Consider the following 20007-nt stretch of genomic DNA (forward strand, 5'->3'; position numbering starts at 1 on the left):
ATCATTTCACAAATAACACACTCGCATCATATTCTCATCGACATTTGATATCTCAACAATTGTCTCCAAAGCCCCATACACCACCCACCACTGTGACCTGTACGCTCTTGTTGGCTGGTCCTCACTACATGTTCGTCATCAAACCCACTGGCTCCAGGCCATCTATAAATCATTGCTAGGCAAATCCCCACCTTATCTTAGCTCATTGGTCACCATAGCAGCACCCACCCGTAGTCTGCGCTCCAGCAGGTATATCTCACTGGTCATCCCCAAAGCCAACACCTCCTTTGGCCGCCATTCCTTCCAGTTCTCTGCTGCCAATGACTGGAACGAATTGCAAAAATCTCTGAAGCTGGAGACTCTTATCTCCCTCACTAACTTTAAGCATCAGTTGTCAGAGCACCTTACCGATCACTGCACCTGTACACAGCCCATCTGTAATTAGCCCACCCAACTACTTCATCCCTATATTGTTATTTATTTTGCTCTTTTGCACCCCAGTATCTCTATTTGCACATAATCTCTTGCACATCTAGCATTCCAGTGTTAATACTAATTGTAATTATTTTGCACTATAGCCTATTTATTGCCTTACCTCCATAACTTGCTACATTTGCACACACTGTATATATATTTTCTGTTGTATTTTTTGACTTTATGTTTTTTTACCCCATATGTAACTCTGTGTTGTTGTTTTTATCGCACTGCTTTGCTTTATCTTGGCCAGGTCGCAGTTGTAAATGAGAACTTGTTCTCAACTGGCTTACCTGGTTAAATAAAGGTGAAAAAAAAAAAAAAAATGTAATTTTTGTAATAGACATTTCATACAGCCATGAGCCATATGATGTGATATCCATTCCAATAGCTAGATTGGGATTGGGCCTAAATAATGATTAAGAGATGTGGAAAATATGCTCTGAGAAAGTAGCATGAAGAGAGCATCCTGTCCTGTGGAATTAGCCCCAGTGGATGAGAGCTGGCAAGGATGAGGAGCTGGCAAAAAGTACCTGCTCCTGTTTTATTCATACATCAACAGCAGAGGATTCTGAGGGTGACAAGCCTGGCCTCAATGCTGGCAAACACTGTAAAGGAGAGGAGCATGCTCCTTGATGGATTGCTGGGGTTGGGAGTCTTCAAAAAGAATGTCTGATTCTGCCTGAAATATGCTGTGATTCTCTCAGAACTAGCGACTGAACATGCAATGCATCTAAATCTGTTTGATATTCATGTGAGGCAATATTTTTTCCAACACGGCTCTGGGCCAAGTTAAAGTCTGACTGAGGTTCAAATTCCATTACAAATCATATTATGTCGTCTTTGTTTCCTTACAGTGAATTTCTTTCTATATAGGTTAGTGATCCCATCATCCCACTGAACTATTGTATCTTATTCACTTTACAGCTGAGAGGACCGAGAGGGGGGAGATAGAAACAAGGGAGATAGAGAGAGAGGGGATGAGGGAGAGAGAGAAAGAGAAAGAGAAAGAGAAAGAGAAAGAGAAAGAGAAAGAGAATGAGAATGAGAATGAGAATGAGAATGAGAATGAGAATGAGAATGAGAATGAGAAAGAGAAAGAGAAAGAGATAGAGATAGAGATAGAGATAGAGATAGAGAGAGAGAGAGAGAGAGAGAGAGAGAGAGAGAGAGAGAGAGAGAGAGAGAGAGAGAGAGAGAGACAGAGAAAAGAGAGAGCGAGAGAAGTAGCGAGTTTGAGTGAGAGCGCAAGCGAGTGAACGAGCGAGAGAGAGAGAGAGAGAGAGAGAGAGAGAGAGAGAGAGAGAGAGAGGGAGAAAGAGAGAGAGAGAGAGAGAGAGAGAGAGAGAGGGAGAAAGAGAAAAGAAAGATATACAGAGAGAGAGAGGGCTCTCCCAGCTATAGCAGTGTGGATGAAACTATATTGGCCGCACGGGGAGGGAAAGCCACACTGGAGACAACTTTAGGCGTCACCATAGAAACAAAGGAGGCTCCATTGATCTCATTAGACAACAGCAGCCAGGAGACAGGGATTCTGGGAGCGAGAGGCAACAATGAGAGTAGGATGAAGCCAGAGACGAGAGAAAAGAAAGGTATTGTGTTTGTTTGCCTATAGAAAGCAAAGCAATAACATGAAGACATTGCTGTTGACTCAGTCTGTATTGGGCCTTTGTTGTTGCATAGCAACTATGACAAAATGAAATGTTTCTCTTCAGAAAGTATCAAAAGAAGAACAAATGAAAGTTGGAAGAGGACAGCTCTCAAGCAGTTTGCTTTGAGAAGGTGTATGCCTATTGTCTGTGCATGACTGTGTAAATAAATATGTGGAAAAGCAAACTGAGGTACTGTAATACAGAAGCTGCTGAGATCAAATGTTCTTTGTGTAATTGAATCTAAGCTAACAACAGAGGGATTTCCCCTAATAAAGCTGTAAATGTGGAGCAGATAAAGAGATGACTCCATGGATGACAGTAGAACACAATGTTCACACACAATGTTGTCAAAATCATTTGTTTTGATAATACGATAATATGTGAAATACCCTTGATATTTCTATGCTCCATTTCCCCCAATCCCCAAACTCTGAATCTGATCAAGAGATGAATTGAAGACACCGCCATGGTAAGCTTGTCTCCATAGCAACCAATAATTATCATAAACGAGCGAAGGGACCATGAGCTCAGAATGATGAAGTGCAGATATAATGTCTTTGACACATGGTTATGTACATTCTAATGTCAAGTTGGACTATCTTTCCATCAAAGTAAATTGGTAAAATATTGTTACATTAATAGGCCCTAGGAAATAGAATCACATCATTTCTGCCACATTTAGCTGTTTATGGGTCTCTCAGTTATGGAACATGGTTGTGATTAGACTTGGCTCAGTGAGCATGAGATGTGTTTGACAACACGATACACCGCTCCAGAGGCCTACTGATGTGACTGAGCAGGTCTGAAACAGAGTCAATGACAAAGCATGTCTGAGAAAGACAAGAGACAGTGCAAAGTAAATGAGATTGATAAAGGAAATATAAGAAGTAAGAGTCAATAAACCTGTTGTCAACAACACAAGTTGTGCCCCAGGTAAGTCAACCTACCCAGGTGTGCCAGTCACCTGCCACCCACACTGTAGTTAGCCTGGCAGCCTGGAACCAACCATACACTCCTCTTAGCGCAATATTCTTGAAAAGGAAATTTGACATCATAAAACTATTTGTTTTAGGAACTGTAAACATCTCTACCATCTCATGCAAATCAGCTTTATGATATCAGCTTCATGATGTGGTCCTCTGTAGCTCAGCTGGTAGAGCACGGCGCTTGTAGCGCCAAGGTAGTGGGTTCAATCCCCGTGACCACCCATACACAAAGATGTATGCACGCATGACTGTAAGTCGCTTTGGATAAAAGCGTCTGCTAAATAGCATATTATTATGATATCAGCCATGTTTCAAATCAAATCGCCACACAGTTCTGCATATTACAGCACAGTAATGTCTGGGCCTTCAGTATACTGTAGTACCAGTATAGCATGCAACTCAGGCCATCTGTGTGATGGACAGTAAGTGCAGATCAATGACGTGAAGGCCAAATCCAGGACTCATGTAATGGATATCAGCTTAACATACTGACAGCTCTGCTCAATAAACCTGCAGTCATTACTATCTAGCAGGTAGACAGAGGGCTAACCTAGCTAAACAGGTCAAACTAACACAGTCTACAACAGTTCATCATCGTTTCCATAAGGAGAGTGGCATCTGGTGAATACGCATCTGCAGTGTGACTGGACTAGTCTCTCGCTGAGACATGATGATAGCAAGGAGGCCGGTGGAGGGACACTCCAGTCAGTCTCTGAAACATGCAGTGGCTCACACCACTCCTTGACGACACACACACCGCGCATGCACGCCAGCACGTAAGCAGCGCGCACGCACGCACGCACACACACAGACTCGCACACACACAGACATGCACACACACACAGACACGTACACATACACAGGGTCCCACCACTCCCTGACAACAAAAAGCTTTTAGATCAATCACCTTCCCCAGGGAGGGAGAAACAGCCAGCCAGAGAGACACCCCCATCCCCCAGACATCGATTGTCTGTCCCTGTCTGAGTGGGAGTCCAGGAGCCCTCTCCATTACAGCACCCCCCTCCCTCTCTCATCTCTGATTCAACTTCTTCCATTTCCTGTGTCATTTGAAGAAGTGAAAGTGTCCAAAAACAGCTATTCTTGTCCAGTGGCCAGTGATGGGTAATGAAAAGACTGTCTGGAAATGCTCAAGACCTGAGTGTCCCAACTCCTAATCAGAATTGATTAGAGCCTTCACTGGTCAGGTGGTTAATGATGTGTTGCTGTGAAACATTTAAAAGAACAAACAGAAATGTGAATAATGGTGGTCACACTTGGCTGTCAGATCCCAGACAAAGTCACTTATAAATTGGTCTCTTTTCCAAACGAACTTGTTAACAGCGTTAATGCATCATGGCTTCGTGGATGGGACCGCCTCACTTCCAGGTATAAGGCTGCTCCCTCTCAGTCTGCTTCGGCTGTAGTCTGATCAAAATGAGGGGTGTGAGGGGAGGAAAGACATCAACTCCTGTCATTCGGCCAATAAAACACCCTGACGCACACACACAAACACAGGCCCTCTTCACAATGTCGCTAAGAGCATAAATACAAGGGCTCAGTCATAAAATCGAAAGAACATGATTGTAAAAAAAAAAGGTCATGAAAGGTCAAGAGAGCACAGATCATGTAATATAGGAACTTTACCCATTCGGCACTCACTGTCATCATGTTCACTACTATCCATGCCGCTTCAGAAACCCAGACTAAGATATCTACAGGTACATTTACCTGTGAAGACCCCCCTCCCCCTCTCATCAGAGCCTGTTTGACATGCGCGCACACACTCACACGCGCGCACACACACTAACACACATAGAGGACGGCTCCGTTCCATCAGACACAGAGCACAGCTGAGAGGAGGCAGTGGCACTGGTCCCATTGGGAGCTCCACTCAGCAGGACTGCCTCAGCCAGCTGGCCCACATGCCACCAGCTTTCTCTAAAATACAGTATGTCATGCCACTCCAATAAATACTGGATCAAACCAACACACAGTACTCAGAAGGCGGCGGAGCATGGCTCTGTTGCAGAAGGCTGAATGAATGAAGTAAGATCGCTGGTTCTCTTTCCACCCCAGTGACTATGCTGATCATGCCATGCGTGGTGGATTCTTTGGAAGACTGCATCAAGGCTCACTAGTCAGGAAAGACTGGGACTCTCAGATATAAACGTTGCTTACTAAGAATTGTGCAAGGACCCTGAAGTAACTGCAAGCCCAATTGATCTGGGGGACATTCAACCGTACCTTACCATAATACAGAAAATGTCATCATTTGTCAGTCCAGTAGAATACATTTATTATATTAAGCCATGGTTAAGACAGAACACTCCTCAGCCATCCGTACTGAAGGAAATGCTGCTATGCCATGACTATATTGCTGCTCATACGTCTTCATCTCAAAGTGCTTAGTTCAGGTTTTCTCTTGCCTTCTGTAGGAATGAATTACATAGATCAAGCTCAGTTCCATGCAATTCAAGTCATTGCAATGAAACATTATCGTTATTCAAATCGTAGAAGAGCAGACTATGTAGAAATAAAGCAATAAAATAGATCCTTCATGATGATAACAACACATATTTAAAGAAGCTAAATCCTGCATTTTGTGCTGAGAAGGGAATACGACAGCAGTAATGGGATATTTCTAATAAGCATAGGAGGATTACAATGCCCTGAAAATGAAACTGTTTAATTGCTTAACCTTTCTTATTCCCCCAAAGTGGGGCCTACAGACGTAGGATCTTAAATTGAACCAGTTTGCTACAGCAGAAACATAATCCTGCAGCAAAAGGAAATGTAAATTATTATGTGGATTATAATTAATGGACATTTTTGTAGAGGTTGATACATTTTTCAGTAGAAACTGCAAACTTTAGAAGCCTTTTTAAAACTCAAATACACTACACATTTGCAAATTCTCAGCAACAAAAGACTGATAAAATGATGATCCTACATCTGTAGAGGATCAGAAGGTCATGTTAATAATGTGTAACTCCTGGGCTCACTTGAAAAAGAGACGTCAATTATCAATGTGTCTTCCCTGATTAAATAAATAATAAAAAACAAATCTCTATTGAGAAAACAAACAGAGTTGTTTTTCATTCTCCCCATGGGGAATGATTCCCACCTGCAGTACAGTACGGGAGGCTAGTGACAGTACCTCTACCTGATTTCAGTATTCAAGGGGAAAGTGCATGACAACACAGCCAATCCAACATAGCCCATTGTGTCATTGCACAATTGACATTGGTGAGTATTAGCTTGTTTTCCTGAAATAACACCCACTTTAATAAATGGCACCTAACACCATGCGTGGAACAAAGCTGCCTGCCAGTCAAGCACTCCATCTCAACCAGGTCCTTCACCGCTACACTGCACAAAGCAATGAGAGCATCCTTCTCCTCCTCCTCCTCCCCCTATCTCATCAGATCTCTACCATTAGCAGTCAGGATGGTAATCCCACCAGTGCAGCCAGCAGAACAAAATGGAGTTAAGAGCCTCATCATCACACCTTCATATTGAGCTGAGTTGAGCTGAGGACAAGAGCAAAGTGGCTCTGAGAAAGGCGGGTCAGGATTGGTGGGGTTAAGACCAGTAGCAGTGCGTGGGTAAAATCACTGTGGAAGCCAAGCCAGAAAAGAAAGGCATATTACAACATATGTGTTGTGATAATTGCGTTGTATGTTAGTTCATATGCCTTGCCACCGTGATACTCTATATTCAGTAGACCTAAAGGCAAAGACAGCAAGAAGATTCAGTGGCAGAATAAATTCAATCACACCTTTGTTTCGTCAGAGAGCAATCTCTGTCTGGTGAAGTCCACAAAGCATATTGCATGTAACAAACCGCTACATGACCTAAAGCATGGTCAAGCAAGTTCATTTTTCTGACATTTTCTGACTACTAAACAACTATTGATTTAGAACCACAGAGAGTTACTGCAAGTCACAAAGAAAACAGGAGCTGCCTCCACTATTCCAGCCCCATTTCAACTTCAACATCATCAAATCACCTATGCTTAGTCTAATACAGTGACAACTAAAAGATACCAAAAAATATTTAGTCCAATCAACATAAGCTTAATATGATGTGGCTGCCCATGGTTCTGATTTCTGTGTGTGTGTGTGTGTGTGTGTGTGTGTGTGTGTGTGTGTGTGTGTGTGTGTGTGTGTGTGTGTGTGTGTGTGTGTGTGTGTGTGTGTGTGTGTGTGTGTGTGTGTGTGTGTGTGTGAGTAGAAAAAAACATGTTGACTCACTCTACTTGTAGAGAAACGCCAATGCCATCCTCCTCTCTTTCATGTTGCTGAAACGGTCTATGGCTCTGTCATACAGTACACGCTTTTATTTATTGTTGTCCTAGGCTAGCTGGCTAAAATGCTTGCTCACTAGCCTAACTTCCTTTCATGGGCAACGTTAGCTAGTTAACATTAGCCTTCTACATCTAGCTACATATTGAACTTCCATCCTCTCAGGCCAGGGGCACAATGTATGAATTAATGGTTGGATCAGAATCGTCATTATAATCATTGGCCAGTACGGAGAATTAAGTAAAACCACAAGTTCAAATCCATATCTCCATCCATGGCTAATTTAGGAAAGGGACAATTTTAGCTAGCTAGCCACATTTACATTTACATTTACATCATTTAGCAGACGCTCTTATCCAGAGCAGTCACCAGAGGACAACAACACAATGAGATGCAACAATTCAAATTGTTTCTGTTAATTATGTATTGCTCTCGATGTAATGTGATTGGAGTGAAGCCAAATCCAAACTGGCTTCCCTTTACACTTTTTTTGGGGTGCGTAGGACTATTCACAGTTAAGGTCAACACTGATTGGCTATTATTTTATATTTTTTTTTATCAAGGGAGGCCAAATGATCGCTGGCTTCCCTTGCATTCAATACTAGTGCTTGACTGGCAGGCAGCTTTGTTCCACGCATGGTGTTAGGTACTATTTATTAAAGTGGTGTCATATTCTTTTTGACCAGACAGCATCAGGTAGATGGCATACACATAGAGAGACAGAGGGGCGCTGTTTCGCTCGCTTGGATTCTTTCTCCGGTGAGATACATTCAACCTCTTGCGAATTGAAGGAAAATTATGAAACACAGAGATACGAAAGATACATTATTTTATATGTTTTTCTCCTTTTTTTCTTGGTAACTTTTTTTAGGAAGCCTGGCTTCACTTGGCATGCATGAATACACGACACTGGTTAAGGCGCAACAACCTTTTTCAAACTTCACTGAGCCAGTCAGTCATCTATTGCAGAAGTACTAACGATTGTAACTACGATGGTATATCTACATCTGCACTACTTACTCCCAAATCTAGAAAATGATTTTCACTGCTTATAATTTCTTTACAGCCTTTTGATATAACTTGACAATATTTTTTGTAATATTCAAAGGTTTATAAAACATGTGCTTAACCGTTTCACAGTGGATAAAAAGCACACTCCAACTAACTGGGCTGATTCCTCCACACAGTCAAACACCATTAATAATTCAGCTGTTTGTTCCATTGCTGTTCTTTTGGAGAGTGGCTTGCTGATTAGAACACATCCTCACACTACAAACCCACCGCTCATTTGATGAATATCTGGCCCTGTTCTGCATTAGCTCTAACCACAGAACTTGAACCAATCTCCTATCCCCATCTCATCTCCTGCTAGGTTTATGATATTGCTCAATTCTCAGCACAACGTCACAATGTGTCAAAACCCTTAAATGATGTATCTAGAAGTGAATTGGTTGTTACTACTGCGGGCACTGTTGGGGAGTATGAAGAACAACCATAGCACATCTGTTCCTAGTGTTAGTACTGGAGGAGGGGAGACTGTAGAGAGTGAAGCTCCCTTGATAATTACATATCATTTACACAGCAAACACACCTCTAATGTTTATCACATATCAATATTCCTGCTACTAGTGTATATACATAAAAAGAAGCACATCGTTAACTGTCAAAACACATGATTTAAAATGCATGAATCCATTTCAACCAACCAATAATAGGGAACACACAGAATCAGGTGCATTGTGAAACAGGAAAGGCCCTCTTCTCAAAAAAGAGGCAGAGTGTGCATTCAAGACAATTCTGAGGAGCACACTCAGCATAGTCCAGTGGTGAATCCATCAAACAATATGTCCGAGCTTCCACTGACACAACAATAGAAGAAGAAGCAGAATTATAAATAAGGAAAATGGGGATATAAATTTGAGGCATTACTAATTGAGAGCGTCATAGAGAAACATTGCAGAAGGGATGACGGTGGTGTGGCAGAGCTGAGGTTGATTAAGACTTTCACAGCACACTGGAGACCCCACATCCCTCAGCTCTACTGCTCACTGCTCCCCTCCCTCTCTCTCGCTCTCTGTCTCGCTCTCTGTCTCTTTCTACAGACCTCACATCCCTCAGCTCTATAGCTCACTGCTCCCCTCCCTCTCTCTCTCGCTCTCTGTCTCGCTCTCTACAGACCCCACATCCCTCAGCTCTATAGCTCACTGCTCCCCTCCCTCTCTCTCGCTCTCTGTCTCGCTCTCTTTCTACAGACCCCACATCCCTCAGCTCTATAGCTCACTGCTCCCCTCCCTCTCTCTCGCTCTCTGTCTCGCTCTCTGTCTCGCTCTCTGTCTCTCTCTCTACAGACCCCACATCCCTCAGCTCTATCGCTCACTGCTCCCCTCCTTCTCTCTCGCTCTCTGTCTCGCTCTCTGTCTCTCTCTCTACAGACCCCACATCCCTCAGCTCTATAGCTCACTGCTCCCCTCCCTCTCTCTCGCTCTCTGTCTCTCTCTCCCTCTTTACAGACCCCACATCCCTCAGCTCTATAGCTCACTGCTCCCCTCCCTCTCTCTCGCTCTCTGTCTCTCTCTCCCTCTCTACAGACCCCACATCCCTCAGCTCTATAGATCACTGCTCCCCTCCCTCTCTCTCGCTCTCTGTCTCGCTCTCTGTCTCTCTCTCTCTCTACAGACCCCACATCCCTCAGCTCTATAGCTCACTGCTGCGCCCCTCTCTCTGCTCCCCTCTCGCTCTCTCTACAACCTCTGTCATCACTATTCACTAGGGCTGGCACAATTACCGTATAACTGTGTAACCGACGGTTATGGATAATGACCGTCATGAAAATAAAATAACCGTCATAAAGAAATAGGCTTGGAACTTCTAACCCTAGCAATTTGACTGGTCAACTCATGGGTACACTCATGGCTCTACATCCAAATTATGTAAACTGATGTAGCTCATGCAATGGAATGTATTTTTTGTAATGTCAGTTGAGTTGAATCAACAAATCACAGCACATATTTTAGCACATATTTTACTTCCTGTTTTGCTCCTATGGGTACACTTGCATTGGCTGCCAGTCCACCTTTTATGCCATCATTGACTTGAATGGGGATGCCCGTTCTATTCATTCTATTTCTATGGCAGCACATGCAGTCAGGAGCGGAGGAGAGGCATTGAAGCAGAGTGCTCCCAGCCCAGCTGCAGACGGAGTGTGTTGGGGGTTAGTGCTGGTGTTAGTTGGATTGTAGAATGTTGTTGATGTTGCAACCCCACCTGTCTGCCCAGCATTCTCCCAATCAATTAGCTGTAATGAGCTGTCTCGAGCCCTAACAAACAGCAGAAGCAAGATAAGGTTTCTCTCATCTGATGGGAAATTGACGTGGTTGGTTGCCTCCTCTTTTGTTTCACAATATGATTTTTTTTTAAACATCTGCCCCATTGTACAAGGCACATTACCAGCGGACTTATTAAATGACGACAGTCACAGTGGCATCAATCCATCCATTGCTATTTAGTATTAAGCTATCATTGTGTTCAAGTTGTCTAAGTTCTTTTGTTCCTGTTTTACAATCTTGCATTGTGGCTGTTCTATTTTCCTGCCAAATAAATAGATTTTTTGCAGCGGTTGCACTTCCTGAACCAATTTCCTGGTTTCTCTATCCTGCTCTGTTTAGAGACCTTGGGGAGTCTATTATGTTGCATCCTCAATGGACCTTTTCTTGTCAATACTGGTGTACTTTTATGGTTGAAGTCATTGGATTGACTAAATCTCAGTGAAATGTGATGTACCATTTGGATGTGTTGGGAAGCTTTATGAACCGCTCTATCATGGCTGTAGTTGTAAAATGGCTATTATAAAAACTCTGACATTGTAGAAACTTTTAGAGCAATTTTTTAATGTAACTTTTTATGTCTAGGTCTTGAGTGTAGAAGTGTTTTTGACTAGTTCTTGTATGTAGTGTATAGTATGAAAGAATGTATGCACTCTGGATAAGAGCGTCTGCTAAATGACTAAAATGTAAATAGTACTGCACTGTACACAATATTTCCCAGATGTCTGAAAGACAGTGGGTAAGCACTGTGAATAACTTGAAGTGGACATTGGAGCGTGACAACTGTTATCTTGCTGACAGACGTGAACAGTAGGGCTGTGACGGTCATGGAATTTCGGATAGTGGTAATTGGCCAGCCAAATGACCACAGTCACCATAATAACCGTTCAAATAGAAAAGTGAATCTTCCAGCAAGACAATAACCCCGAGCATACATCAAAATCCACAAAGAAATTGTTAATTTACCACAAAATCAACATTTTGCACAATCACATCTCAGTCTCCACTCTTGAACCCCATTGAAAACCTGTGGTTTGAATTGAATAGGGCAGTCCGTCCATAAGTGCAGACGAAGGATATCAAGGATTTGGAAAGATTCTGTATAGAGGAACGGTCTAAGATCCCTCCCAAAGCGTTCTCCAATCTCATAAAACATTTTAGAAAAAGGCTCAGTGACATTATCCTTGCAAGGGGAGGGTGCTGGAGTATTGAAAACAGGGGATCCAATAATTTTGACCCCTATCTTTGAGATTGTTTTTAATTACTTGTTAAACAGAATCTCTTTATTTGAGCAATTGTATTAGTATAAAATATTATAATTTTTCCATTAAGGGACCCAATAATTCCAGACCCCACTCTATGCTCTTATTAGCAACACCCAACGTCTTATTGGAAAATTTGATTTGATTTTATTTAAAGGGCTGGCCCTGCCTGTGGGAGCTCAATACAAGCCCTTTCATTCGCAGACCCCCATATCTGATTACCACCAGCACCAGCACATTAAACATGGACCACATATGTCTTGGGGCCAAACATGTGCAAGATCTTAATCTTCTTAATAAATTCATCACCATTAACGGAACACTTTTTGTACATAATACTGTTAAAAAATTGAAAATTCACACCTAACGTTATGGTACACAATCACTGCTTTTACTTTTAAGGTAGTCAGACACTTCAAGCATTATCATTAACATATCAGCTGTAGCTGATCTGAAATGTATGGATTCCTTGATATTGACTTTATACCTGCTTCAAGTATGCATATCCCCGGGAATGGTAAGAATGGGTTTCATTAATAATCAATGAGTCAGCAATGGTAATTACTATGGCGATTAGTTTCCTGCTAGGCACACCCTGTAGTTACAGCCATAGGGATAGCGGGCAGCGCTTTGGTGTGCATGCAGCACATGGTGATCCAATAGCTGTCAGAGACTGACAACATGGGTCAATCACTCACTGTAGCATGGCACTGATAACAGGGCCAGACTGCTCCTGTAATGGCCTCATCCACCACAGCCCTTCAGTTATGGTTATTATGTCAGGCTGCTCTGTCCCAATTTAAATCAGCCTTGACTCCCCTCCTCCCTCCCCAGTCAGCCCTATCCACAAGTAGCGGCAGAGAATATGGAATCAGAGCAGACTGATGCCCTGTGTGTTCAGTGATTGTGGCAGGTCCATGTAGAGTCTGTGACAAGCTGTCAATAGCCCTAACAACACACTGTATTGACAGACAGACCGCTCGCTACCTTTGTCTCTACAGCTCTCACACACACAAGGCTTTGTGTGATGGTTACTCTGAAACAAGACCAGTTCCAGGAATTGGGCTTATTACATTGCCATTGGCTGGTTCCCCCTACGTTCACTGAGCAAGAACAAAAGGTTGGAACACTGAGATTGACTTCCAAGTGGGTGGAGTAGGGCTTCCAGAGAATCGGTTTATTGCAATTAGGTGTCAAAGCTGATGTAAGCCCCAATAGATGGGCCAAATAAATCTCAGAGCCAATAGGTACAGCAAGCCAGGACACTCCCTGGTGACGCTAGCAACTCCCCTGGGACTCTCTCCAGCGTAACAGCATCCTCGTCATTACCCCTCCTCCACTCGCTCCACTCCCTCCTCCTCCCCTTCATCCTTCCCCTCATGGTCCCTCACTGAAAGCCTACAGTAGTTACCTTATGCTCCTCTGCCACCCGTAGTTCCACTCCTATTGTCTCACTGATATTCTAGCTCCTCTACTCCTCTCTCAGTGCAAGCACTTCTACTTTTGTGGCCCTCTTCTTTCTATGGTATTGTTTACCATAGCATCCTGTATTGTTTCCCTGAATATCTATTCCAGACAATATTTGTTTTATAACTGCATATATATGCAATCATACAGTTATGTCTAAAAGAAGAGGATGATCTATCCAACGGAGTTCCGCCATTCCCAGTGTCTCCAGTGCATCACGATCCATCATGAGCATAAGACATGTAAATTGAAACACACACACAACACACACCACACACATTAACATTGTGCTTTCTCATTAATCCACTGAGGATCAGGTCTGTCATTTTAAAGCAGCATGAACATTTAGCATGAGCCATTAGCTCAGTACTCACCCTGTTAGCACCACCACAAAGTCCATTACATTCCAGCCATTCCGGAGATAGGAGCCTTTGTGAAACGCAAAGCCAAGGGCGATGATCTTAATGCCAGCTTCAAAACAAAATATTCCAATAAAATAGGGCTCTGTGTCATCCTGTTAAGACAAGAGAGGCTGATAATGTAAGTGACCATTGATATCCATCATCATTAGTTTATAATGTGATTTTTTTGTACAATTATGAACTGAATGTGAGTTCAAAAGCAATTTGATGGCTTAATATCATGATGGAGTGAGTCACGTCAATATGTCAGACAGAGCCTTGGTCTATCTGGGGGAGCGGATCAATTAGAGTGGGTGCAGCAGTGAGGCACTTTGCCTGAAGGGAGTGACATTTCATTCTTAAAATTACCAGCGTGCCCCAACCAGCTAAGTCTATTTGATTGGGTGGAGGAGCTCACAGCAATTTACCCTTTTAATGGCACTACTTAACAACAGAGTTCAATAGGGAGCCTAAAGTGGCTTTAAGCAGGGGCATGAAAGGCACCTCTGTGTGATACTGGTTAACTAACTGAGAACAACTGGTGAGAAACCCCAGCTGCCTACATGGGTAACATCCCCCCCTCCCTCCCCTCCCCCTTCCCCTTCCTCTTCCTCATAAGCTGCTGATGGGTTGTGTCATTAAAATCTGTAACACTAGTACTGTATATAGATATTATTCCTGTATGTGAGAATATAATGACTGAAACCTATTTTTCACTTGGAGAGAGGAGTGTAGTTAACCAATAATCCAAAATGATATAATATTGGTATGGTACATGTGACCCATGCGGTGGTCACTTACCAAGCGCTCGGACATGGGTGTCTTGTCGCCGGCTGGTAGGTGCTGCTCCAAGGCAAGGACGATGCAGTTGGCTATAATGGTGGCCAGGATCAGGTATTCAAATGGAGTGAGACAGTTAAGAAAAACATACTTTGTAACGTTAGGCATACAGTACCTACCATCTGCAATACATTCTAACAGAAGAAGAAGATGATGAGGAGGAGGAGGAGGAGGAGGAGGAGGAGGAAGAGGAGGAGGAGGAGCAGGAGGAGCAGGAGGAGCAGGAGGAGGAGGAGGAGCAGGAGGAAACAGAAGACTGGGACCTAAAGGAAGTAAAAGAAAAGCATCCCTGATAGAAATATTTGTGCAATTACCATATTGAAAAGCTCCTCAACAGTAGGTACCCTAAATTATACAAGAGCTGAAGCATAATGGCAAAGCATATATGCAGCAGTAAGCTACACTCTTAGAAAAAAGGGTTCCAAAAGGGTTCTGCGGCTGTTCCCATAGGAGAACCCTTTTGGTTCCAGGTAGAACCCTTTTTGGTTCTAGGTAGAACTATTTTGGGTTCCATGTAGAACCCTCTGTGGAAAGGGTTCTGCATGGAACCCAAAAGGGTTATACCTGGAACCAAAAGTGTTCTACCTGGAACCAAAAAGGGTTCTTGAAAGGGTTCTCCTATGGGAACAGCCAAATAATCATTTTTGGTTCTAGATAGAAGGGCTGCACGATATATCGTTTCAGCATCGACATTGCGATGTATGCATCTGCAAGAGTCACATCGCAGAACGTGCGATTTAGTAAGGTAAACATATATCAGTCTACAATATATATATTTTTTTAAATGTTAAACTAGCATTATATCTGTCTGATATAACGTAATTTACTCCGATTTATGGGTTATTGGATACACAGTTTATTATTATTATTATTATTATTTTAAACACGGAGTTCGTTGCTGCACGTGGTTGACATGCAGGCTCTGCTTGCGCGTGACGAAATGATGAGCGAGGAACAGGCAAAAAAGACCGAAATTGAGAATTTGGTTGCAAAAAGAAATGAATCGTCAATTATATAGAAATATTTCGGCTACAGACAGGATGATGTTGACCAAAAACAGGTACTTTGTCGAGAGTGCCTTGCAATTGTTGCCACAACACGAGGCAACACGACCAATTTGTTCGATCATTTAAGGCGGCACCACAAATCTTCGTATGACGAGTGCAAAGCATCTCAATGCCCTCCAAAGCAAACATCTATTTCAGATGCCTTTGCCACTATTACACCATACGAGAAAGGTTCCAAACGGCAGAGAGAAATCACAGATTCAATAACATTTCACGTCGCCAAAGACATGGCACCAAATAACACGGTTACCAAAGAGGGTTTTAAAAACATGATCCGGTCGCTTGACACGCGGTATGTAATGCCATCACGCAACTATTTTTCTAAAGTTGCCATCCCAGAGTTTACGAGAAATGCATGGCACAAGTTGAAACAGAGCTGTCACAAGTGGAATATTATACAGCAACAACGGACTTGTGGTCCAGCCGGACAACGGAGCCCTACATAAGTCTGACCGTACACTTTATTAATGAGGACTTCCACCTGAAAAGTCGCTGTTTGCAAACTGCATTTTTCCCAGAGGATCATACATACATCCTGTATTTTTTCATATCGCAATATATATCGCAGAAAAACAAAATATCGCAATGTCAGTTATTTCCAATATCGTGCAACCCTACTAGATAGCACCTTTTTTCTAAGAGAGTACCAAAACGTCATTTTCAGTTGAACTGGATCTCAGTGTCACGACACTAAACATGTGTGACTGAGGGAACTGAGTGATTTGTCAGTTGCTGACTTACATGATGTCTCAGTTGCTGCTATCCATGTCATCGCATGGTTGTTTATGGAGGCTATCTCCTCAGGAGACTGTGGTGCACAGAGGACTAGCATCTCACCTCAGGCAATGGGGTACAGTACATCAACAGATAAAAAAACATCATTCACTGGCCTAGGGCAGGACTTTCTTGCTACAATGGCTCCCATGAACCTATAATCTAACTCAAGGGAGAAAAATACTGTGCATGTGGCTTGGAAATGCACAGGTAAGCTAAAAGTTGAGAAGTGTTTACTCAGCACCAGAGTTAACCAAGCAGTTATGTAAGTAATGGATGCCATTACACAAATGAATGTAAATGAATTGCAATACCTCACAGGTTCATTATCCCAATCTCATGAAATAGTGCTTCAGGGTTGACTGTTTCTCTAGGAGGCCTATGCACAGCACAGGAGGTTGGTGGCACCTTCATTGGGGAGAACGGGCTCATGGTAATGACTGGAGTGGAATCAGTGGAATGGTATCAAATACATCAAAAGCATGGTTTCAAGGTGTTTGATGCCATTCCATTTGCTCCTTTCCTACCATTCTTATGAGCTGTTCTCCCCTCAGCAGCCTCCACTGATGCACAGGTTTCACAAGCTGCAGAGGATGTCCCTCATTTGGCAAATTATATAAAATATCTCATATCAACAGGTGGCTGCCAACATAAAAAATATATATATACTTCTACCTAGCATTTTATGGGACATAAAGGACAATAATGATACATTTTGCCATGAATGAAATCAATTGGTTTTGTAAACTACGCTAAATCCACAACTCATTTCCATTTATTCTCATGGATTATTGTTTTGATGTGACACCCACGCAGAATAGACTGTCTGTATGTGTCTTCCCGCTAGCTTGCCATTTAGGCCTACTATTGAGCAGCATTTTGCACATGGGTAAATTCAGCACCTTGGAGAGCGCTTGTGCTGAACCGTTGCTAGGAGAGACTTGGTCCGAGAAACAAACGGATCGATACAGCCGTCCCTTGGGCAGACTATCATACAGGCTTGTTTACTTAGCCCATATACCGGAATCAAATGCATTAGGTAAGTAGAACGTAAAATGAGTATAGGCCTCAACTATAATTGATGGTGCTTTACAAAACCAATCAAATTATCCTGCTGACAAGATTTTCACTACACTGCCATTCGGGTTGAAAAAGACAACAAACAAAACCTTTGTGTTAATTGTTCTGTAGCCATAGATCCGATTTATGCCACAGATCAGGAACACCACTCTGACAGGTTCTTGTTAGGCAACTTAGCTGCATGTAGGCCTACCAGAGAGAGGATGCCAAAAGTTGGAGAAAACTGGAATCTTGCCAAAAAACTCAACAGTATCACCTACAATAACCTATTGGAGTGGGTCCTCTCATCTGAGAGAGTGGTTATAGGCCTACTGAGAGTGGTTATGCTGTATTACAAACTCCAGTCAACAGCTGGTTGTCCTCCATGCCATATCTTCTCATTGGCTACAGTAAATTAACTTAGATAATCATGCCCTATAGTCTGTAACCTTGCCCCCTGTTCTCAATAACATCAAGCCATTCAAAACCACGTAGACCTATAATCTTATAATAAAATAATGGAACGAGAAATAGGCTAGGTTGTTTAAAGCAACAAAGGATATGGCCATTCAGTGATCTTTTTGGCATATTTCCTTATGATACAATCCTCACTAAAGATGAAGAGAGACCGGTTGACAGTAAGACAGCTCTGCTTGACAGGGATGGGGTTGTAAATGGCCATTGTCCTGGCTCTTTGGGCCATTGATTGTTTGTACACCCTAGGGCCGCTTGGGGGGCCTGCTGGCCGGCCTGCCCCCCTTGGTGGGCCCGCTTGACAGACCCCTCCACGCCGGTTGGATAGTTCCTCTTCGAAGCGAGCCATTCTACAATCGCACAGATCTTACTGAAAAAATCAAAACTGAGACTAGATAAAAGATAGAGAAAAAGCATCACAACACACAGTTGTTCCAGCCACGAGTTCCTTTCGGTGTGTGTAATGTTCAAGAGAATATTCAACAAACATTCAAAAATAAAATGATGTATTTTTCTTCAGATATTCTGTTGGGTTGTACCGCCTCGTTACTTTCAATAGTCCAGATTTTCAAATTATATGAAACATGAAGGAGAAAGTTTATATTTCCATGTCAAATATTTGTCCATGGGTCTTCTTCTGGCTGAATGGCCACATATATGTAGCCTATAGCCTATCCCTTTTCACTGGGCTAAGCTTTAAAAACAGCCAGTTTAACATGTATAAATGTCGAGCAATAACAATTCGCATCATTCGCATAACGCATGCCATAAGGCGGGCTATGACTGCATAGCTCACTTACAATTAAGGTCCACATAAAATAGATGCATTTATCTGGTGTATCCTCCTCGATTGGTTTGCCATTGCGGGTTTAAGTTTTTCTTTTTTATTACCTTACCCCACGTTCCTTATGAAAACGAGGTGCCTCATATGATCGGTTCCAATAATCTTCCTATTAATTCGGGCACGGTGTGACGAGAAAACACAGGGTTGGCACCTCTGCTTCCGCTAAATCGCTCTCTGGCAATGTATAATATAACCACTTTCTCCAGCCACTGCTCCTTATGAATCGGCACACGTGACTAAAAAGACGCCAGGCTCCACCTGTACGGTCTCTGTATCCATAGCACCAGGGAGAAAGAGGGAAGCAGCTTCTCTCTCGCTCTTTCTCCCTGAGCAGAATAATCACGGAAGTTGCTTGATAAATCGCATCAAACAATGCAAATGTATAAATCATGAAGGACAAAAATAGCATCCGCAATCTCCTGAGATGTTGTGGACCTGGGCATCCTCCCTCCCTTTCAAGGAGCTCTGAGCTTTGGGTTATCATGACCGGGTGGGGTAGCCTAGGCTACAGTAGAATATGACTGATGTTTATTCTTTGGTAAACTCTGAGCGGAAATCTGCCTTGTATAATGTTATTTTTCAATATGCAAAAATGAACAGCTGCTTATTGTCTTGTGTGGTGCTATACAGCTAAATGGGTGGGGTGGGGGTTGCATCCAATTCAATACTAGCCAATAGCCTACCTGTATCTCTATCATCCTCGCTGATGTCAAAACTGTTCAATCCCTAGGATAACATACACTACATATTATTTATGGTTAAAATAGAGAATTAGGCTTATTAAATAATATAACACAAAACTAGACAGTATCCTAGGCTACTATAGGCCATCATTAATTGACATTTGCTACCCCTAGCCTTCTTGTAAACTGGAATACCCATCAACAAATATGAGAAATAAATCATGTTTTAAAATGTACTTTATTACTATACTGAGCACTTAATAAAAAAGGAGACATGGAAAATGTGACCATTTTTGTATAGTCTAGGGCTAGGCTACCCTTAGCATTTGATTTCTGTCTGCAAATCTACTAAAAATACATGTCATATCAGTCTACATTTAAAAAAGGAGCCATAGTG

General features: G+C 42.5%; 1 protein-coding gene across 1 annotated transcript in view; it reads right to left on the bottom strand.

Moving 5' to 3' along the window:
• cacna1ba (calcium channel, voltage-dependent, N type, alpha 1B subunit, a) overlaps positions 1 to 18375 on the bottom strand; it is a gene marked incomplete at its 3' end in the record, with an annotated part of 138523 nt that extends 120148 nt beyond the window's left edge. The window contains exons 1-3 of the mRNA XM_084180933.1: positions 18173 to 18375; positions 14671 to 14776; positions 13843 to 13982 (exon numbers count right to left, since the gene is read on the bottom strand). Of these exons, the coding sequence (XP_084037059.1) occupies positions 13843 to 13982; positions 14671 to 14776; positions 18173 to 18312 (386 nt within the window). The 5' untranslated portion in view covers positions 18313 to 18375. The remainder of the gene's footprint in view (positions 1 to 13842; positions 13983 to 14670; positions 14777 to 18172) is intronic.
• Positions 18376 to 20007: the final 1632 nt, after the last annotated feature.

This window comes from Coregonus lavaretus (assembly GCF_964263955.1).
Source record: "Coregonus lavaretus genome assembly, chromosome: 17".
Taxonomy (NCBI): Eukaryota; Metazoa; Chordata; class Actinopteri; order Salmoniformes; family Salmonidae; genus Coregonus; species Coregonus lavaretus.